General features: G+C 41.8%; 2 protein-coding genes across 2 annotated transcripts in view; one reads left to right on the top strand and one right to left on the bottom strand.

The window, feature by feature from the left end:
* LOC309354855 (olfactory receptor 5AP2-like) overlaps positions 1–17232 on the bottom strand; it is a gene marked incomplete at both ends in the record, with an annotated part of 215639 nt that overhangs the window by 174712 nt on the left and 23695 nt on the right. The gene's annotated exons all lie outside the window — the stretch shown is intronic.
* On the top strand, positions 3183–4172 carry LOC309355495 (olfactory receptor 6B1-like; the record flags this gene model as incomplete). Its single annotated transcript, XM_081886429.1, has 1 exon — positions 3183–4172. The coding sequence occupies one exon, from the start codon at positions 3183–3185 to the stop codon at positions 4170–4172; it is 990 nt and encodes a 329-aa protein (XP_081742555.1).

Below are 17232 nucleotides of genomic sequence, written 5' to 3'. Positions count from 1 at the left end.
GAAGGGGCATGAAACTATGTACCTCAGGCACATTGTCAACATCCCCATTCCTGCTGATTCTACCTTGGCCATCCCATGTTGAACAGGAAATTCTGAAGGGAGATTCTTCAAGCATTTGGGTGAACACACCAAGAGCAGCAAAGAACACTGTCTGCACAGGATTCTCTTCAGAGGATTGTACGAATACTACTACTACTACTACTAATGAATTTTATTTATACCCTGCCCTCCCCAGCCAAGGCCAGGCTCAGGGCAGCTAACACCAAATATATAATACATTAAAAACACAAAATCAAACAATTGATTAAAACACAGCTCAAAATCACAGTAAAATCAGAATAAAATTAAGTGGCCATCCCACAAATCACAGCCATGAAGGTTGGAATATTAAATATTTGCCAGGCCCGGTCACCCGGGGTGGTCCCATATGGACCAATAGAAAGGGCCAAGAGGGCCACTTACATACAAGGTTTCATGGAAAGAAGGGGGTCAGACTGGGCCCGGACCAAAGGCCTGGTGGAACAGCTCTGTCTTGCAGGCCCTGCGGAAAGATGTCAAATCCCCCTTCAACTCAATGCATGGAGATCGTGGTGGAATCATTGGGGACATTGCTGGCATGCACAGTCCTGTGACTCTACCCCAGTTTATTCCCCCATATGCCAGGCCAAGATCAGATCCCAGTTTGCTTGCCTGAATACCGCAAGCTTCTCAGAGCCCAGAGAACCCGGGGGCAAATGAGATCCAAGTACCTGAAGACATACTTCACTAGATTCCAGTGACTGCCTCGGAAGGATGCTTCTAAGGCGTCCCATATCACCAATGCTAGAAGATTCCCCATCTAAGTTAGAGTAGACCCAACCCCAGAGAGCAGAAATGCCTGGAAATTCAGGCTCATGTGGCCACTTTGTAACAAGTGCATACCCCAAAGCCCAAAGAATCTCCATGACTTGAGGACCTCCTTGCAAGTCAAAGAATCAATAGCAGAATTAAGTGCTTGCAGCTACTACTGAGTGTGGTCTGAGAAATCAGTTTATATAAGCCCTCAATTCAGATGTCATAGCTGCTAGAAAAGTGTAGGTATTTTAGTTTCCAGAAGCTGGTAGCCTAATCTTCCCTATCTCTTGGCCGATCTCCTGTTTGCCATAAGCTCTGTTTGCCAGGGAAAAAAAAAAAACAACCTTAATTTTGGACAGCTTTATTGTGCTTTGACCTTGGCTTCACCTAGATACTTTTTTTTGGACTCAGCTTCTTCCGTACAGGTGATTTGAATCACAGCCTGTGGTTGACCTTGTTGTATGGAATTGCTCCAATGAATGTTCAAGAACTGATATTTAAACTTGTTGGAACAGGGCACTCTGTGTTCTTTTGGGGGTTGCACATTGCTATAGTAGTTAGTACGGTGGCCAGATAATATTACAATAATTCCAAGAAAGGAGGTGCTCAATGAAGGTAGTCTCTCAAGAGAGCTGATGGGACTGGCCCTGCTTTCTATCTCTCCCTTTGTGTTAGCTATATTATTTTAAGGGTTTTTTCTGCCACATTTCCTGTATTTTTGTGTGGAGGAGGTGTTCATTTTTGTAATTTGATGTCTAACTGCCTGCAATGCAAGAATCTTTCACCCAATGTGGGGCTTGAACCCACGGCTCTGAGATTAAGAGTTTTAGGCCCTACTGACTGAGCTATCCCTTCCCAATAAATGGTACACTACCTTTCTCATTCAGGTTTGCATGCAATTAATGCTGGATAAACAAAAGATATTCAGATATGGAGTGGGTCATAGAATCAAAGAGGCTGACCAATCCGAGCACCTGCTCAGTTAAATAATTCACATCTCCAGCATTCCCTGCAGATGCTGAAGTCTTTCAAATTGACATTTTCTCTTTGGGGAATTTCATGTGTGTTTACCATAATGCTTATTTCCGTTCTATAGAGGGAAGGAGGGAGGGAGGTGGAGGACATAAATGCATCCCACTGAAAGGTCCCCTTTGCCCTTTAGTTATGCGAAATCAGCATCGGCTTGGAACTCCCTGTGGCTGAATTGCCCAGAGAACTTACATTGTGTTAGAGAAAATATAAAACATTGCATGATGTAATCAAACTAAATAGACCGGAATGCTGTGCACAAACCTGTATTGTAGTCAGATATTTTGTTTGAGGAAATGGAGAAGTACCATAGAATCTATATCCAGCTATTCTGATATTTTGAAAGAAGAGGTCAAAGCAGTGATTGGGAGAGCATGTTTCAAGGTAAAAAGGCCTCTGCAAATGAATGCAAAAGATGGGAGTAGTTTCAGGTGTGTGTGTGTCATAATCAGATGGAGTGTTGACCTCTCTCAGGACCTGTTGCACATTTTGTATTGATTTCGTAGCACAGTGATGGGTCTAGCAGGAGTGGTGGTGAGGAGATATTTTATGAAACTGATTAGATAAATATGTTCTGTGGGTCCTCATTCACTATGAGGCAAGGGATATAGGGCTGCATCCAACTGCGTTCTACTCAGAGTATGCTCATTGTAATTAAGGATCTGACTTATTCATGGCCTTATGTTTGTGTATCAACATAACCAGTCTTTCTCTCCATCTCTCTCATACGTATGTGTGGTTCTCTATGGCTCTTAAGATTTTAGGTTCAGATCATTTATATCTGGGAATAGACAGGGGGAGGGGAGGAGGAACTATTTCCAGTAAGATGATATGAATTAGTAATATCAACCAAAATGATGATTTCAGGAGCTCTTCACAGTCCTTTGGCTAAAATAAAATGGAGATTATATAGGGTGTTGGCCTTCTAATGTCATCAGATGTAAGTGCTAGAAAGAAGTGAACCCAGCAACACAAAATATATTCTGAGTGATAGAATATATTTTCTGCCAGTGGCAGTTTATGTTTCCCATCTCTTCTGACATAAGCTTTGATTTTGTTCAACATCATCATTCATTTTACATTATCTTAGTCTCCGTATTTTTAAAGGAATTATTAATCCAGGCTGCAGAGATAGAATATTTATAATAATTTGATTAGTTTTCATAGCTACATCACTAAGAAGTTATACACCACGTGACTTATTTAGAGGGTGTTGGTTGATAGATAGATAGATATATTCTATTTATGGAGTTAAGCAGATGGCACTCACAAAATGTTTATATCTGTGCTTTCTGTTCCAGTACTTATTTAGTCTCAGAATGGAACAATTTGTGACAAAAAAAGAAAGGGATAATGAAACAGTGGTCACAGAATTTATCCTTCTAGGATTCAAGACGCTTCCTGAACTGCAGACTCCACTCTTTGCTATATTTTTAGCAATCTACATGGTGACAGTTGCTGGAAACATTCTTATAGCCACAGCAGTCCTCACTGATCATCATCTTCACAAGCCCATGTACTTCTTCCTGGGGAACCTGTCTATTTTAGAGATCTGCTACACCTCAACAACCCTTCCAAAACTTTTGGCTAGCTTGTTGAGTGACTATCATGGGATTTCTTTTAGTGAGTGTTTCCTCCAGTTCTATTTCTTTGGCTGTTTTGCTTGCACTGAGTGTTACCTCTTATCTGTGATGTCATATGACAGGTATGTAGCCATATGTAAACCATTACATTATGTAACCCTCATGAACAGAAGACTATGTGTTCAGTTATCAGTTGCTCCTTGGATTATTGGGGCTGTACTTACTGCAATTACGGCATTCTGTGCATCACATCTGAATTTCTGTGGCCCCAATGAAATTGACCATTTCTTTTGTGATTATACTCCATTGTTAATGCTCTCCTGTGGTGAAACCAAGCAGGCAGAAATGTTGATGACAGTGGTGGGATTCGCAGGCATCATGCCACCATTGATACTGACCTTGAGCTCCTACACTTGCATTATCAACACCATTTTGAAAATCCCTTCAAACAGTGGCAGGAAGAAAGCTTTTTCTACCTGCTCCTCTCATCTTATTGTAGTCACCATTTTCTATGGTACCCTTCTCATAGTGTATATGTTACCAAACACCGACACACTGAGGGATCTGAACAAAATCTTTTCTCTTTGCTACGCCATCCTGACTCCCATGTTCAATCCCTTCATCTACAGCCTGAGGAACAGAGACTTCAAGCAAGTGCTTACAAAAGCCTTCAGAAAAATTGTGTCTGAAAGAACAATGGAAGGAAACCAAATGCAGCAAAACTAAATGCTTCTGTAACTGAGGAGACAAACTGAAAACAATAGAAGCACTTTGGAGTAAGTGATTTGTGACTTGTAATTTCAAAAATCCACCAGTGAAATTAGTGAAACTAACAACACTGATTGCTTTTTTAAAAGATGCAGAGCATATACATGTATAATGTCACTCAGAAGAGTGGAGACATTTCCAAAACCTAGTATTCCACCCTTTGTAGTCTGTTGGGACTACAGAACTGAATAAAATGAACCATAGGAAGGAGAAATGGGGTTAATCCAACAACTGTGACAGAAATTTAACCTCCTTGGGGCTGAAATGCAGGGTTTAGATTTTGTTGTGATTCTGGAAGCCTGCATACCTAACAATGGCAAGGCACCATTAACACATGTCATCTTCTGACAACTGTTGAATTCCTCATGCCAGACAGGTCCCACAACTTTTGACTGTCTGGGGCTGCAGATTTTATCTCCCCATCCTGCCATGAACTGGCATTGAATTATCTTACAATGACCCATCATATTGTTGCATTGGGGGAGAAATGCGCCATTAAAGGGTGCCCTAACTAGTGATGTATCAGTCTGTTTTCATCCTGTGTCAGTTTTGCATGTGCTCATTCATAAATCTGATCCAGCACGCCACCATTTATTTGCTTGTTTTCAAATCCATATACTATTTATTGCCGGCACTCAAGAATTTGTCAAATTGCCGTTCTTGAAAAAATAGCTCAGAAATTGGGTCCTCCCTCAAAGAGGGCACGTATCGTGGTGAGACCTGGAAAACCGACACCCTGTGTTGTGGGTGGGTACGATTGGTCAGCCACAACACTCGATTGGTAGGTCCCTCATAGCTGGGTGCAATCTGGCCAATGGGATGCAATCCAAACAGTTCGAGGGACCTATTTATACCCATGCACATGACCCAGAGCTTCCTCTTTCGGCGTGTGCATTCGGAACACCCACCCACCTCTCCCTACTTTTAGGGCTTTGCACTTGACCTTGCTATGCCGTCATGTGTTGTCTGTCTTTGGGACAGGGACATGGCAGGAATTTCCCCCACTTGGCTGATTGGCTGTTGCCACTTGGGTTTTGCCTGTCGCATAGCAAATCATCACAACTGGTAAGGTTGTGGATAATCTCTGGTTCAGGTGATAGGGATGGGAGAACGCTCTTGCCATCCCTATGTGAAGGATATTCCGTTAAAGGAATCCAAGGACTCGATGGTTTGGTCAAACCCTGAGAGGGGATTGTGCCCATGCCTGAGTCCAGGGGGGCATTTGGGTGGCAGAGTTGGCCGTTCCCAGCTTTCCTCTTATCCAGGTGTTCCCTCTTGGCTGACCTATGCTGGAACCCTGGGTCAGCGTTACTTGTATGGCAGGGAGCTAGTTGAACCAGAGCCTATGCAACCAGTCACTTTCTGTAATCAATAAAGTTGTGACCTACATTCTGCCAAAAACCAAAACCAACATTTGAGTAAAGTGTAAATTTATTTAGGGGGGAGGTATCTGGGTCTGAACACGCAAACTAAAATATCTAAAAGGCAGAGCTTGAAGGACTCCCCACCCCTATTTTGTGTCTTGATTTTATTTCTTATAAAAAAAATGAGGAACATGGTCACTCAGTGCCATCATTGTATGCAAATGTCTGGCTCTTTTAAGACTACATAAAATATTTATTATTAATAATGATGGAACTAACAGGTGAAGTATATTTTTATTTTTTATAAACCTTTATTATTTGTAAAGGGGATTCTTGTATGAATTAATACTTGATTATCTCTTTGGAACTACAATACATCTTTGTACTTTTGTCGTTCCAGGCTCTGATGCTTTATGGTTTAAATTTCTTATTCTTTATCTTCTTACTTGTTGTTGTGTTTGCAATTTTTTTGTTCACAGATCAATAAAATATTTTAAAAGATAGAAGGAAAAGAATCTTCTCTACAGCAAAGGGCACTGACTTTACAGGGTTCCCAGTTGCAATGAATACTCTCTTTCAGCTCTTTTGCCTCAATGAATGAAGATTGGGGTGGAGCCAATGAGGACATAGCTGGCAAATGCAGTCCTGTGACACCACCACAATTTATTCGCCCATCTCTGTGGGAAGATTGGCATGAAAATTCATTTGCCTAAATTATTGCAGCATATAATCCCACTCTTCAGGGTCTTCTGTTTCAAACATTTTTTATTATTTTAGATCAGGAATGCCAACTTGATGAAAAAAAATTGGGGGGGCAGGTATGCCCTGCCCTGCATAATCAATCACATGATACAGCACACGCTCACCATTTGAATGGCAATGGCCATCAACTTGGGAGGGGCTGCCCCCATATATTTTATTGGGGAGGTGAAAGCCCTTCAGCCCCTTGGAGTTGGCTCCTATGTTTGTGATAAAGCACCCAACAGAGGAGATGCTACTATTTGGCACAACCTTAGACTTGCAGCAAATGGGGGGGGGGTTGAGGAGAATTCATGGGGTTGGAACCTTAATATGTGCACCCTTAGCCTCAGAGGAATTCCAGGTGTCAACCTGATATCTGAGAGCTCATACAATAGAAAAACTCACCCACCCAGCTTCATTCCCCATCCCTAGCAGAGTGCCTTCTCAAGAAGAAGAAAAGGAGTTTGGATTTGATATCCTGCTTTATCACTCCCTTTAAGGAGTCTCAAAGCGGCTAACATTCTCCTTTCTCTTCCTCCCCCACAAAAAACACTCTGTGAGGTGAGTGGGGCTGAGAGACTTCAGAGAAGTGTGACTAGCCCAAGGTCACCCAGCAGCTGCATGTGGAGGAGCGGAGACGCGAACCCGGTTCCCCAGATTACGAGTCTACCGCTCTTAACCACTACACCACACTGGCTCTCGCAAGTAGATAATAGATGGCACACTAGTTTTCCCATTAAAATTCACATGTACTGTAATTAGTGTTGGATAAAAAAAAAAGAGATACTCTGAGATGCGGGGGGGGGGGGTCATGGAATGAGAGAGTTGTATGAGACCTTTGGACCTGCCAGTCCAAGTGATGGCTCAGTGAAGGAAATTCAGAGCTACAAAATTATGGGCTGTTTCAGGAAACACATATATCACTATTGTGATTGTTGTTGTCCAAAGGAGGGTACAGCTCTTTGGGGGGGGGGGAGTGTGTGATTCCATGGAAGGGCATCAAAGAACTCATACAACAGATAGACTCCCAGCTCCATTCCGCACTCCCTTGCAGAGCAACTTCTCCAGAGATGTCACACTAGATTTCTCTTTAGGATTTAGACATAATCAGTGTTGGATTCTGAAAGGTGCATTTTGTGGCTTGTGAGTGCAGCAGAAATAATTTAGACAGGCACCAGTGTTGGGTGGAAATCAAGCCAGATTTCTGAGGAGGAATCACGGCTCATTAGAAATCTCCTCCTGAGACTCCATTGACAAACATAATTAGGTGGTGATTAATGATAACCATTAGCTATCATATTATCTCTGAGGAACAGAGATAACAGGGATTAACTTCCAGTGCTGTGGAAGGGCTGCTCTCTCACTTTGGGACTGAGAAACCTTCAAGGAAGCTGTTTGGGTGAGTGACTGGGAAGAGGAAGTACTGCAATCTTGTCCAAACCCCACTTAATAGCCCTAGGAGGGTCAGTCCTTGGGCAAAGATTGACTAAACCTCCCTTTCTTCAACTACTTCTGAAACTGCTATAAATTATGACCGAGGTTTTCTGTCTGCTGGTTAAACGGCTCATCTGAAAGAAGTCCTGACTGCTGGACTTAAGAGGAGATGACACTAGAGGACTGAAAAGAAAATAGAACAAAAAGCATTATTTAAATATACGTACCTACGAAAGTTTCTAAACAGCTAAGAGGAGCTCTGAGTTGTTTTGATTTTATTTCACTTTATTTTTGATCCTCCACCTCACTGGTGAATCTGCTGATTGTAATGTGAAACTACATGGCCATGCTGCTGTGGGAGAAGAATGCTAGGAATGTACTTTTGATAAGCAAGGACTGTGTGGATCTCAAAGAAAGCACTCAGTATGGTGAGAATACTGAAAAACATCCCACTGACTGCAGAGATGCAAAAAAAGGTGAATAAAAATGTACTGGACAAGCTGAGGCTGGAGAAGTTACAGAGTACCTGGGAAAAAATGCTGATGGAGGATTTCCAGAGCTGGAGAATGGAATGGTAAAGCAATAGATAATGAAATCGAGAGGACCTCCACAATGTTTCCTGGAGGAGTGAAACAACCCAATGGTGGAGTTATGATGTTGGAGAAGGGGAAGGAAACCATGGGTGGAGACACTAAGAAATATGCTGAGCTGGTAGAAATAGAGTTGAGAAAGAAAGGACTCTGAGTATATTTTGGATTGAACAAGTCAGAGCTTGTTATTATGGAGGTCCCATTATGAATTCTGATTGTGCTGTGCCTGCTGGCAAATGCCTCATCAAAGGCAATAGCTACAGCACCCCCAGCCAGTACCTGAGCCTTGAGAAAAACACCCATGTGGTTGTTGAGGTGCCAGTAGTCTCGTTTGGAGTAGGCCACCTGGAAAACGCTCTGGAACACCTGATAACCCCGCACCCAGTTATCAGAGGATCTCCTGACATGCTTCTTGAGGCTATGTCACCAAGAGAACTTGCCCTTGTTTCGTAACACCATGACCCCCCACCCTGAAGCCGGAACCTTAGAAGAGTGAAAGCATCCACAAAGTTGCTATCAAGGGTACACTTATGCACCTTGCAGGAAAGATGCAAGCTAGGAAGGTCACAGGCATCTTCCACATGTTGTCTTTTAAAAAATATATAAATAATTTTTATTAAAGATTTTCCTCGTTTACAAAAGCACATGCATTGTCTCTTTCTTCATGTTGTTTTTTTTCCATCCAACTCTGCCAGGCCTGCAGTAGGCCTGCAATTTCCCTGGTAGATGCAGTGCCTCATGTGTCACACATAATTGGGCATATTTTTTCTTCTTCCCCATAATGCTTATCTCCGTTCTATAGAATGGAGGGAGGGAGGGAAGTGTGAGAAATTAATACATTCCATTGAAAGGTCCCCTTTGTCCTTTTATTTTCTGAAAGGAACTTTCACTAGAAACTTTGGCAGAACTGCTCAGAGAAGTTACATCTTCACAGGGTAAAAATAATGAACTGGTAAATGTAGTCAGAGAAAGTAGGTTGGAATACTGTGTACAGACCTTTATTGCAGTCACACATTTTGTTTGAGGAAAGAAATGGAAAAGTACCAAAGGATCTATATCCAGCTGTCCTGATACTTTGAAAGAAGAGGTCAAAGCACTGATGGGGAGCACATCTTTGAAGGTACAAAGTTTTGTGTGTGAGAGGTTGAAAGAGAGGGAGATTTCTAGGGATATTACAAAAGCTGTTTGACAGTGGAGCGGATTCCCTCGGAAAGTGGTAGACTCTCCTTCATTGGAGGTTTTTAAGCAGAGATTAGATGACCATGTAACATGGATGCTTTAGTTGAGATTCCTGCATTGCAGGGGGTTGGACTAGATGACATTCAGGGTCCCTTCCAATTCTACTATGTGATGGAGTGTTGACCTCTATGAGTAGCTGCTGCGAATATTCTGCTATTTTATAGCACAGGGGTTAGGAGACCCTTTATGGTACTGGTTAAAAATTGCAAAATATGGGTACTCATTCATTATGAGGCAAGGGATAAAGGGTTGTGTTCAACTTAGTTTTACTCAGAGTATACCCATTTTCATTAAGTACCTAAATTGCTTAACCATAGTCATGGCTATCATTTTCAATGTGTCAACTCTGAGTAGAACTATCATCACATGGGAGCCAACTCCTAGGTACAAAGGGGGGGTCTTTGCCCCCCAAGAGAATATTTAAGAGGGCTGGGCCCCCCAGTGTTGATGGGTGTTACTATTCAAATGGTGTGCATGCACTGCATCATGTGATTGATTATGCTGGGCGGGGCTTACCTGCCCCCCCCAAATATTTTATTCAAGTTGGTACCCCTGTATCATTGGATATAACTCAGGATTGTAGATTTTCCAAGATTCAGTCTACAGGTGAAAATTTTCAAGTGACAAAGCAGAGACAGTCCCCACCCCCAACCCACTTGAGGTGCTCAAGAGCTACTGACAATTAGACTGGACTGGACTGTTCAGTAGTCTGAAGTAATATGATATTAGTGTTCCCGTGATGTATTCTGTTTTAGGTGTTCAAGGCTGTGTTCTGTAATGCATTAAAATTTTCTCTCCTTTTTTATTTGGTTTTGTGCTTGAACTAGTTTCATAAAACTTGTGGCAGCAGCAGCTGATGTTTCCTGATGTTTATCTAAGCCTTACTTTGTTGTTTACACATTATAGCATATTTCTACTGTGTAATATGCCACTTGGTCTGAAATCCCTATACAGCATACCTGAATGAACTCCCACTGATTTGTGGAAGCAATGGGAGGTAAAGTCTTGGAAAGATACCAACGGTCAGAGATGATACCAAGAAGTTTAATCTGTCAAACTTTCATTTCATTTTTCAGGAGTCAGAGTTTGTAAATACATCAGAATTGTACAAATCTTATGTTGCAGCTCCGATGGTCAAAACTTTCTGCCAAGCACTAGGAACTACCGGTATATTTGTAGTGTGCACTTCGGATTTGATGCATAGCTCTTGCGAAAAAAGGTTTATCTCCACTGCCTTACATGCATGCGTTTACAGCATTCCATGCATCTCAGTTTAATTTTTGTGCCCCCAAAGTAAGTGACTATTACTTTTGCTATTATGAGCCATTGTTAAAGCTCTCCTGTAGCGAAACCTGACAGGCAGAAATGCTGATGTCAGTCTTGGGATCAGCATGCACCGTTGCACCAATGATACTGACCATCACTTCTTATGTTTGCATCATCAGCACCATTTTGAAAATCCCTTCAAACAGTGGCAAAAAGAAAGCTTTCTCTACCTGCTCCTCTCATCTTATTATGGTTACCATTTCCTATGGTACCCTTATCACAGTGTACATATTACCAAAGACTGACACACTGAAGGATCTGTACAAAGTCTTCTCTGTTTTCTACACTATCCTGACTCCCATGTTCAATCCCTATATCTACAGCCTGAGGAACAGAGTGTTTAAAGACATTTTTAGAAAAGTCTTCAGCAAACTTGTACCTATGAGAAGAATTTGAGGAGTCTAAGTGAAGTAGACAGCATCTGGGTTGTATATATTATAGCTGACAGCATTCAGTTTAATTGTAGTCCTCAACCCCAAAATGTGCTGTACTAGAGAAAATTCCTCATCCTCATCCCTAGCATTCTTTTGGTAAGGATTTTTGTTACATCCTTTGGGAATAAGCACAAACATTTTAAATTGTCAGTAGCAACATACTTCACATGGGTGTGAGCTACACAGGTAGAACGAAGTCAAACGCACAATAGACAACAGATAATCTACCATTTTGAATGCTAATTAATAAGAAGTGACAGAAACAGTCCCATTGTTCAGGCCTTCTCATGTCCTGTGGTAGACAGATAAGTAGTTTATTTGCCTGTGCCTCCGTCATCTCCAAAAGTAACAGAAGTTTCTACCCTGGTGCATTACGTGAGTCAGGCTACAGTAACTTTTCATACTTTTGGAGATGACACAGGCAAAAAAATCACTTACCTGGCTACCATTGGACACCAGAAAGCCCGAACAATGGTACTGTTGTTTGCATAATTGTAGGTTCAATTCAATTTACTGCACATTAGCAATGAATTTCAACAGAAGCAGTCAAGTGTACGGATGTTATTGTTGATTGTTTCAACAATGTGGAAGTGGCCAGGCTGTGGCGTCACTGACAGTAATGCAATGAACCACATCCTATACACCGTCAAGTACACCACTGTTGTGGTTAGTGCAGGATACTACATATGAAGTAACCATGTGAACTATTGCACTTAAAGTAAAGGAGTTGCAATTCTGCATGTACATACATACATACATACATACACTCATTCACTCTTGAAGTCAAGATTGTAGCAGGAAAGCACCACTCTTTCATGGCTTATTGCCCCCAGGCACTAAATCCTGAGCCCTTCTAATACTGTACCTTTCGTGGCAAAGTTTTCAGTGGGAAGGATGGAAAGTGCTCAGATTGTGTGCCTATAAAAATGTGATGGTTTATTACTGAACTTGCATATTGTTGCTTTTTTGCCTGATGTATCAGATATTGCCTCCTGATTATTATAGATAAAATGCCAGGTAGAATTTTTTCACAATAAACAATATTTGCTTTCATATTCACTCCCCTCCAATACCATTTCCCCCCCCCATTAAGATCCATACTACACTTGCCTTTGACGTAATTGCAGATTGCTTCCTTCCCATTCACTTTGCTTGACCCCCTTGCAAATATATTATTATATTATCTATTATTACTTTTTTGCAATTTAATATATGACCTGCTGTTCAGGATACAGATATTTTCAAGCCAGTGAACAAGATAACCTAAAACTGCATTTTTAAAACAAACCAAGCAGTAAACAATATTAACACATTTAAAAGTTATTAGGATCCTTCCTACAGAAATAGAATATGAGAAAGCTAGGGCTTTCTCCAGATACTACCCCCTCCTACCAGATCTTTCATTCTCCCATGAAAGCCTTCTAATAGCACAGTTGATACAGAATCCAGGGTAGAACAGGGGTGGGGGCAGGTGGAACAGGTCCTGAGGTGGTCTTCATTTGACACCCCCTTTCCTGGAATTCTTCCCACTGCACAGTTGATAGTAGATATTTCATTCCACTTTCCCTTGCCATGCTTTCGGATAAGGAAACCCACTTACCTTTATCCGCTGTTGTTCAGTTAGATGCACCCTCCAATGTGTCCTCAATATGATATAGATGGAAAAATAGCCATCTGATTACAGCAACTGTGTTACAATCCTATTGTTGCATGCTACCCCTATCTTTGATCGGTACGAGATTCCAGGGGTTGCAGGAACTTACCCAGGATCAGTGCTTCCTTTTGTAATGAGGAACAGTGAAGACTGTGGTGTTTTTATGATATATGGTATATGATATGGTATATGATATAGGATATGATATATACACATATACAACCTGACCCTATGATGGAGGGGCTGCCAGCATTAGCACCCCAATATGTTCTTGCTATTCCCATAGCCACAGCTTTGGATTCCAGCAGAAATCAGACATGGCTCCGTCTCTCAGTTGCCCAGGCTGCTTCTAATTTCTAGCTTCTAGCTCTCACACCTCAACTCTGGTGTTTTGTCTTTCTAACTACCAGAGAATCGAGGGCGAGGGTATACACATTTGGCCTATGGCACAGAGTCACTTCCTTTGTTACCTTAACAAACCATACTTAGGGGCCATTACCAATTCCAGCAATTGAATCTTTGTTGGGGCCAGGAATATGAAGGTACTCAGGCATACAGCCTCCCCCGTCCTCCCCCCAAGTCACAACACTGTATACTTACTAGGAAGTAAGTCCTATTGAAATAGCTGTGATTTACTTTTCGAATAAAGTTGCAGTTTTATAGTTAACTCATTATCCATATGAGTTTTTGTTTATTAATACTTCAGTTAACTTTTTCAGTCTGAATGAAAGAAAATCAATCGTTTGAAAGAAAAATTATTTATTTCTTTTAGATAATGCACACATATACTGTAAAAGTGTTGAAACAAGTCCTCTACCTAATTTACAACACAATTCTCAGGTTGCAAATACTGAGTACCTTTAATTGATTGGAGGGGAGAGTAAAGGTCAAAATGTAAAGGACCCCTGGACGGTTAAGTCCAGTCAAATTCAACTATGGGGTGTGGTGCTTATCTCCGCTTTTAGGCTGAGGGAGCCGAGAGAGTGGAGAGTAATATTTTTTTAAAAGATGGAGAGTTTACTGTTGGTAGCAGTGGTGTTTTCTCCTGGCAGTTGCCCATTTGCAGCTGTCATACTCCCCCCCCCCAGCCATTGGGATAACATGACATCAACACTAGAATAGCATGCTGTAGCATCATTCTGATGGGCCTCTGGGTAGAAATGGCTGCTAGTTTATATGTATACATGCAATGCACAAAGAACAAGATGCAACCCTGATATACACACACCTTAAAGATATAACTTCAAGGTCAAACTTTATAATCCCCAACTAATTCCCAGAGATAAAAAGGACAAATAAGAAACTGCAGTTACCCGAAAAGACAGGTACCAGGAAAAAAAGGGGGCTGCCCCTTGTAAATAAGTGCTGGTGGAAGAGATGCATGAATACGCACATAGCTCGTCACTCTTCAGAAACTATTGCAAAACTTCTTACCTTATATGTAAAGAAACTACTGCCACTGGAGACATGAAATGACTCAGGTCCTCTGTGCAATCACTTATCTTCCTTGTTCCACAACACCTATCCAGGCCAAGTGGAATCCCAGGTGAACACCGTGGTCCATGCAACTCTCAAAGGACAGAAGTGTAAGTACAGCTCTTTCTAATTGCTGTCTTTCCTCGTGAATAGATTCAAGCAAATAGATGATTATACACAATGATATGCAATGGGAGGGTTTTTAAAAATTCTCTTATAATAAGAGAGCAGCCACCACCACAGAGATGGCAAGTGTGCTGTTAGACTCACACACAAATTCATCCTGCATGCTTGTGTGTTTGTTATTATATCCCACCACCAATCTGTAAGGTTGTTAAGGCAGAGAGCTAATCCCATGGTCATCACCTTCACGCTTTGCTTGTGAGCTTCCAAGACACACCTGGATGACAACTGTGGGAAGAAAGATTGACTTGATACAAGAGGTCTTTTCTCACGCTCTTTGTCAAATTAAGTTCTTTCAGTTTCCAGTTTTCCCAACATTAAATTTAGTTCACCACATTTCCACAGCAATTTATGATGATTTTTTTTTAAAAAAAACCTCGTGAAAATGCTTCAGCATTTAAGTGTGAATTTATTCTAATAAGCACATTTTTGTCTGCGGTTTTGACTAAAGTGTACATTTTTGCAAGATTCTCCTAATAAAATACTGGGGCTGAGAAATGCGGTTGCTTTCATAGCTGCAACATCATTTTATTTCTACACAATCATCCCAAAGGTTTTAGGGCTGGGGTGATATGGGTGGGTGACTACTGCTGCTCCTTTTTCCAGATCTCCCTTCCCCATTTCCAGCCTCATGTCCTTTTCCCTCCCTCCCACCTCTTGTGACCAGCTGCTTCTCAGCCATTTGAGTAGAAGTGGAAGATGGGTCACCAGCAAGAGACATTTTAACGGTATATTTCCATCATATTTTTATCTCCAACTACCAGCTAACCCATACACCCGTCCTCCTGCTTCTAGTCCCCATGTTTTCTTGCAACAATTTTTCAGCTTGCTAATATATGAAAGAAGGACCCATTCACATACTCAACTCAATCCCAGTTGTGCACAAATTAGTTCACTTTTTTTTAGGCGGGAGGAGGAGAGAAGCTTTAAATTAACAGTTCTTTAGTGGTTGCATTTACCTCCCTTTTCACTTTCCAAGCTTTGGCAATGGCTAAAAAGCAGCTGAGTTGAATCCCCTTCTCTATCTTCCATTTTCCTTTTATATAAACAATAATTTGTGTGCAATAGTCATTTCAACTCTTGATTAGTTTAGCGTAAATCAGAAGATCAGAGCAAAAGCCTTCTGAAGCAGCCCCTTGCTCGAAATTTACATGATGACTGACTAAGGTAAAAGAAAGGGAAGTAAGAGCTGCCAAAAGAAAATCAGGGCAAACCCACCACCACCACCCCTGTCCTAATGATAAGTGTGCATTACCTAGCCATTTTGGAAGTTTCCATGGAGCAAAAATGTCTGCAGTTAAAGGGGGAAAGGTATGGGACAACAATGGGAGGAGGAAGATGTCGTGCGGTCTCTAAATTAATGAGGAAACAAGTCAGTGCAAATCCATGGTCTAACTTCCATGAAAACAAATGAGTATGAATGTTCAATAAATTGGTCATCTGAAAACATCCTGTAAGACAAATGCTGAAGACTTTGTGAAATTGTTTCTTTGTCACAGAAAACACTGAAATCTGTGGGTTACCCAATATACAAAGCAGGAAGAGAAATGGTAAGAAATCTATCCATTATGGAACATTCTCCTCTCCCTCTTGTTTTCCAAATCAGGTGAATTGTTAGAGACCTCAAAAAACATGAAATCATATTTTATGTGAAACAATGAAATACAAAGCAAGTGAGCAAAACCTGGGTAGCGGACCAAGAAGGGAGAGAGAAAAGCAACAACCAATCCTTTATTACAACAGCAAATTCATTAGCAGGATGTCAATCCTGAAGAAATCAACATGGCACCGTCAATGCACAAGAAGGATTGGTGGAACTAAGTATATTGGGGGGGGGGGAACGGGACCTGAAGCCACATTTCTTCTGAGGTAACTTTCTGGGGGCCACAAGACAGTGGTAGGTAGGGCCAGAGACAAAATATCAACACATTTCAATTTGTGCCTTTGTTCAGTGGCTTGTTTTTGCACACAACCCCTATCCGTCCTCCAGGCAAGCGAGAGACCTTATCAAAGTTAATGACACAGTCCAGCAAGGCAATAACCACCTGAAGGAGGGCAGTGAGGGGTGTGTCTGAAGACCAAGGGTGGCTAAGGAGTGGGGTGTAGCTTGGGGTCAAGGGAGAGGCCTGGGGAGCCACATTGAGGCCTCAGGACCTGATGTCCCACACCCCGATTTTGAAACATTATAGACTCACATTTTCTTTCTGTTTCTTCCTTTATTGAAGGAAAACGAGGCTATTAATGGAGAAAGCTTGTCTCTTAAGCAAAGGTAAGGCAAAACAGTTCAAATTCATTGCAGGTGCTGAAGGTCAGCCAGTGTTGACATATTGTCTGGTTTGGGCCCACCGGTTGCAGTTTACCTTGCAGTGAAGAGCTGCAAGAAAAGGTCTGCTTGGGAAGCAGAGAAAGCTGGGTGGATCATAGCCCTCCTCCCTCGCAGCTTGTAGCACTTCTGCTTGGCTTCCACCACTCCTGGTGATCCCACTGAGGATGGGTGCTGATACTGGGGAGCCCACAGGATGTCAGGGGCACGATCAGATGGCATGAATGCTCCTCTGAACTGGCTCTACTCATGCA

Source organism: Podarcis melisellensis (assembly GCF_964234715.1).
Source record: "Podarcis melisellensis genome assembly, chromosome: 13".
Taxonomy (NCBI): Eukaryota; Metazoa; Chordata; class Lepidosauria; order Squamata; family Lacertidae; genus Podarcis; species Podarcis melisellensis.
Note: the sequence above shows the minus strand (reverse complement) of the source record. Positions and strands in the feature narration are given on the sequence as shown.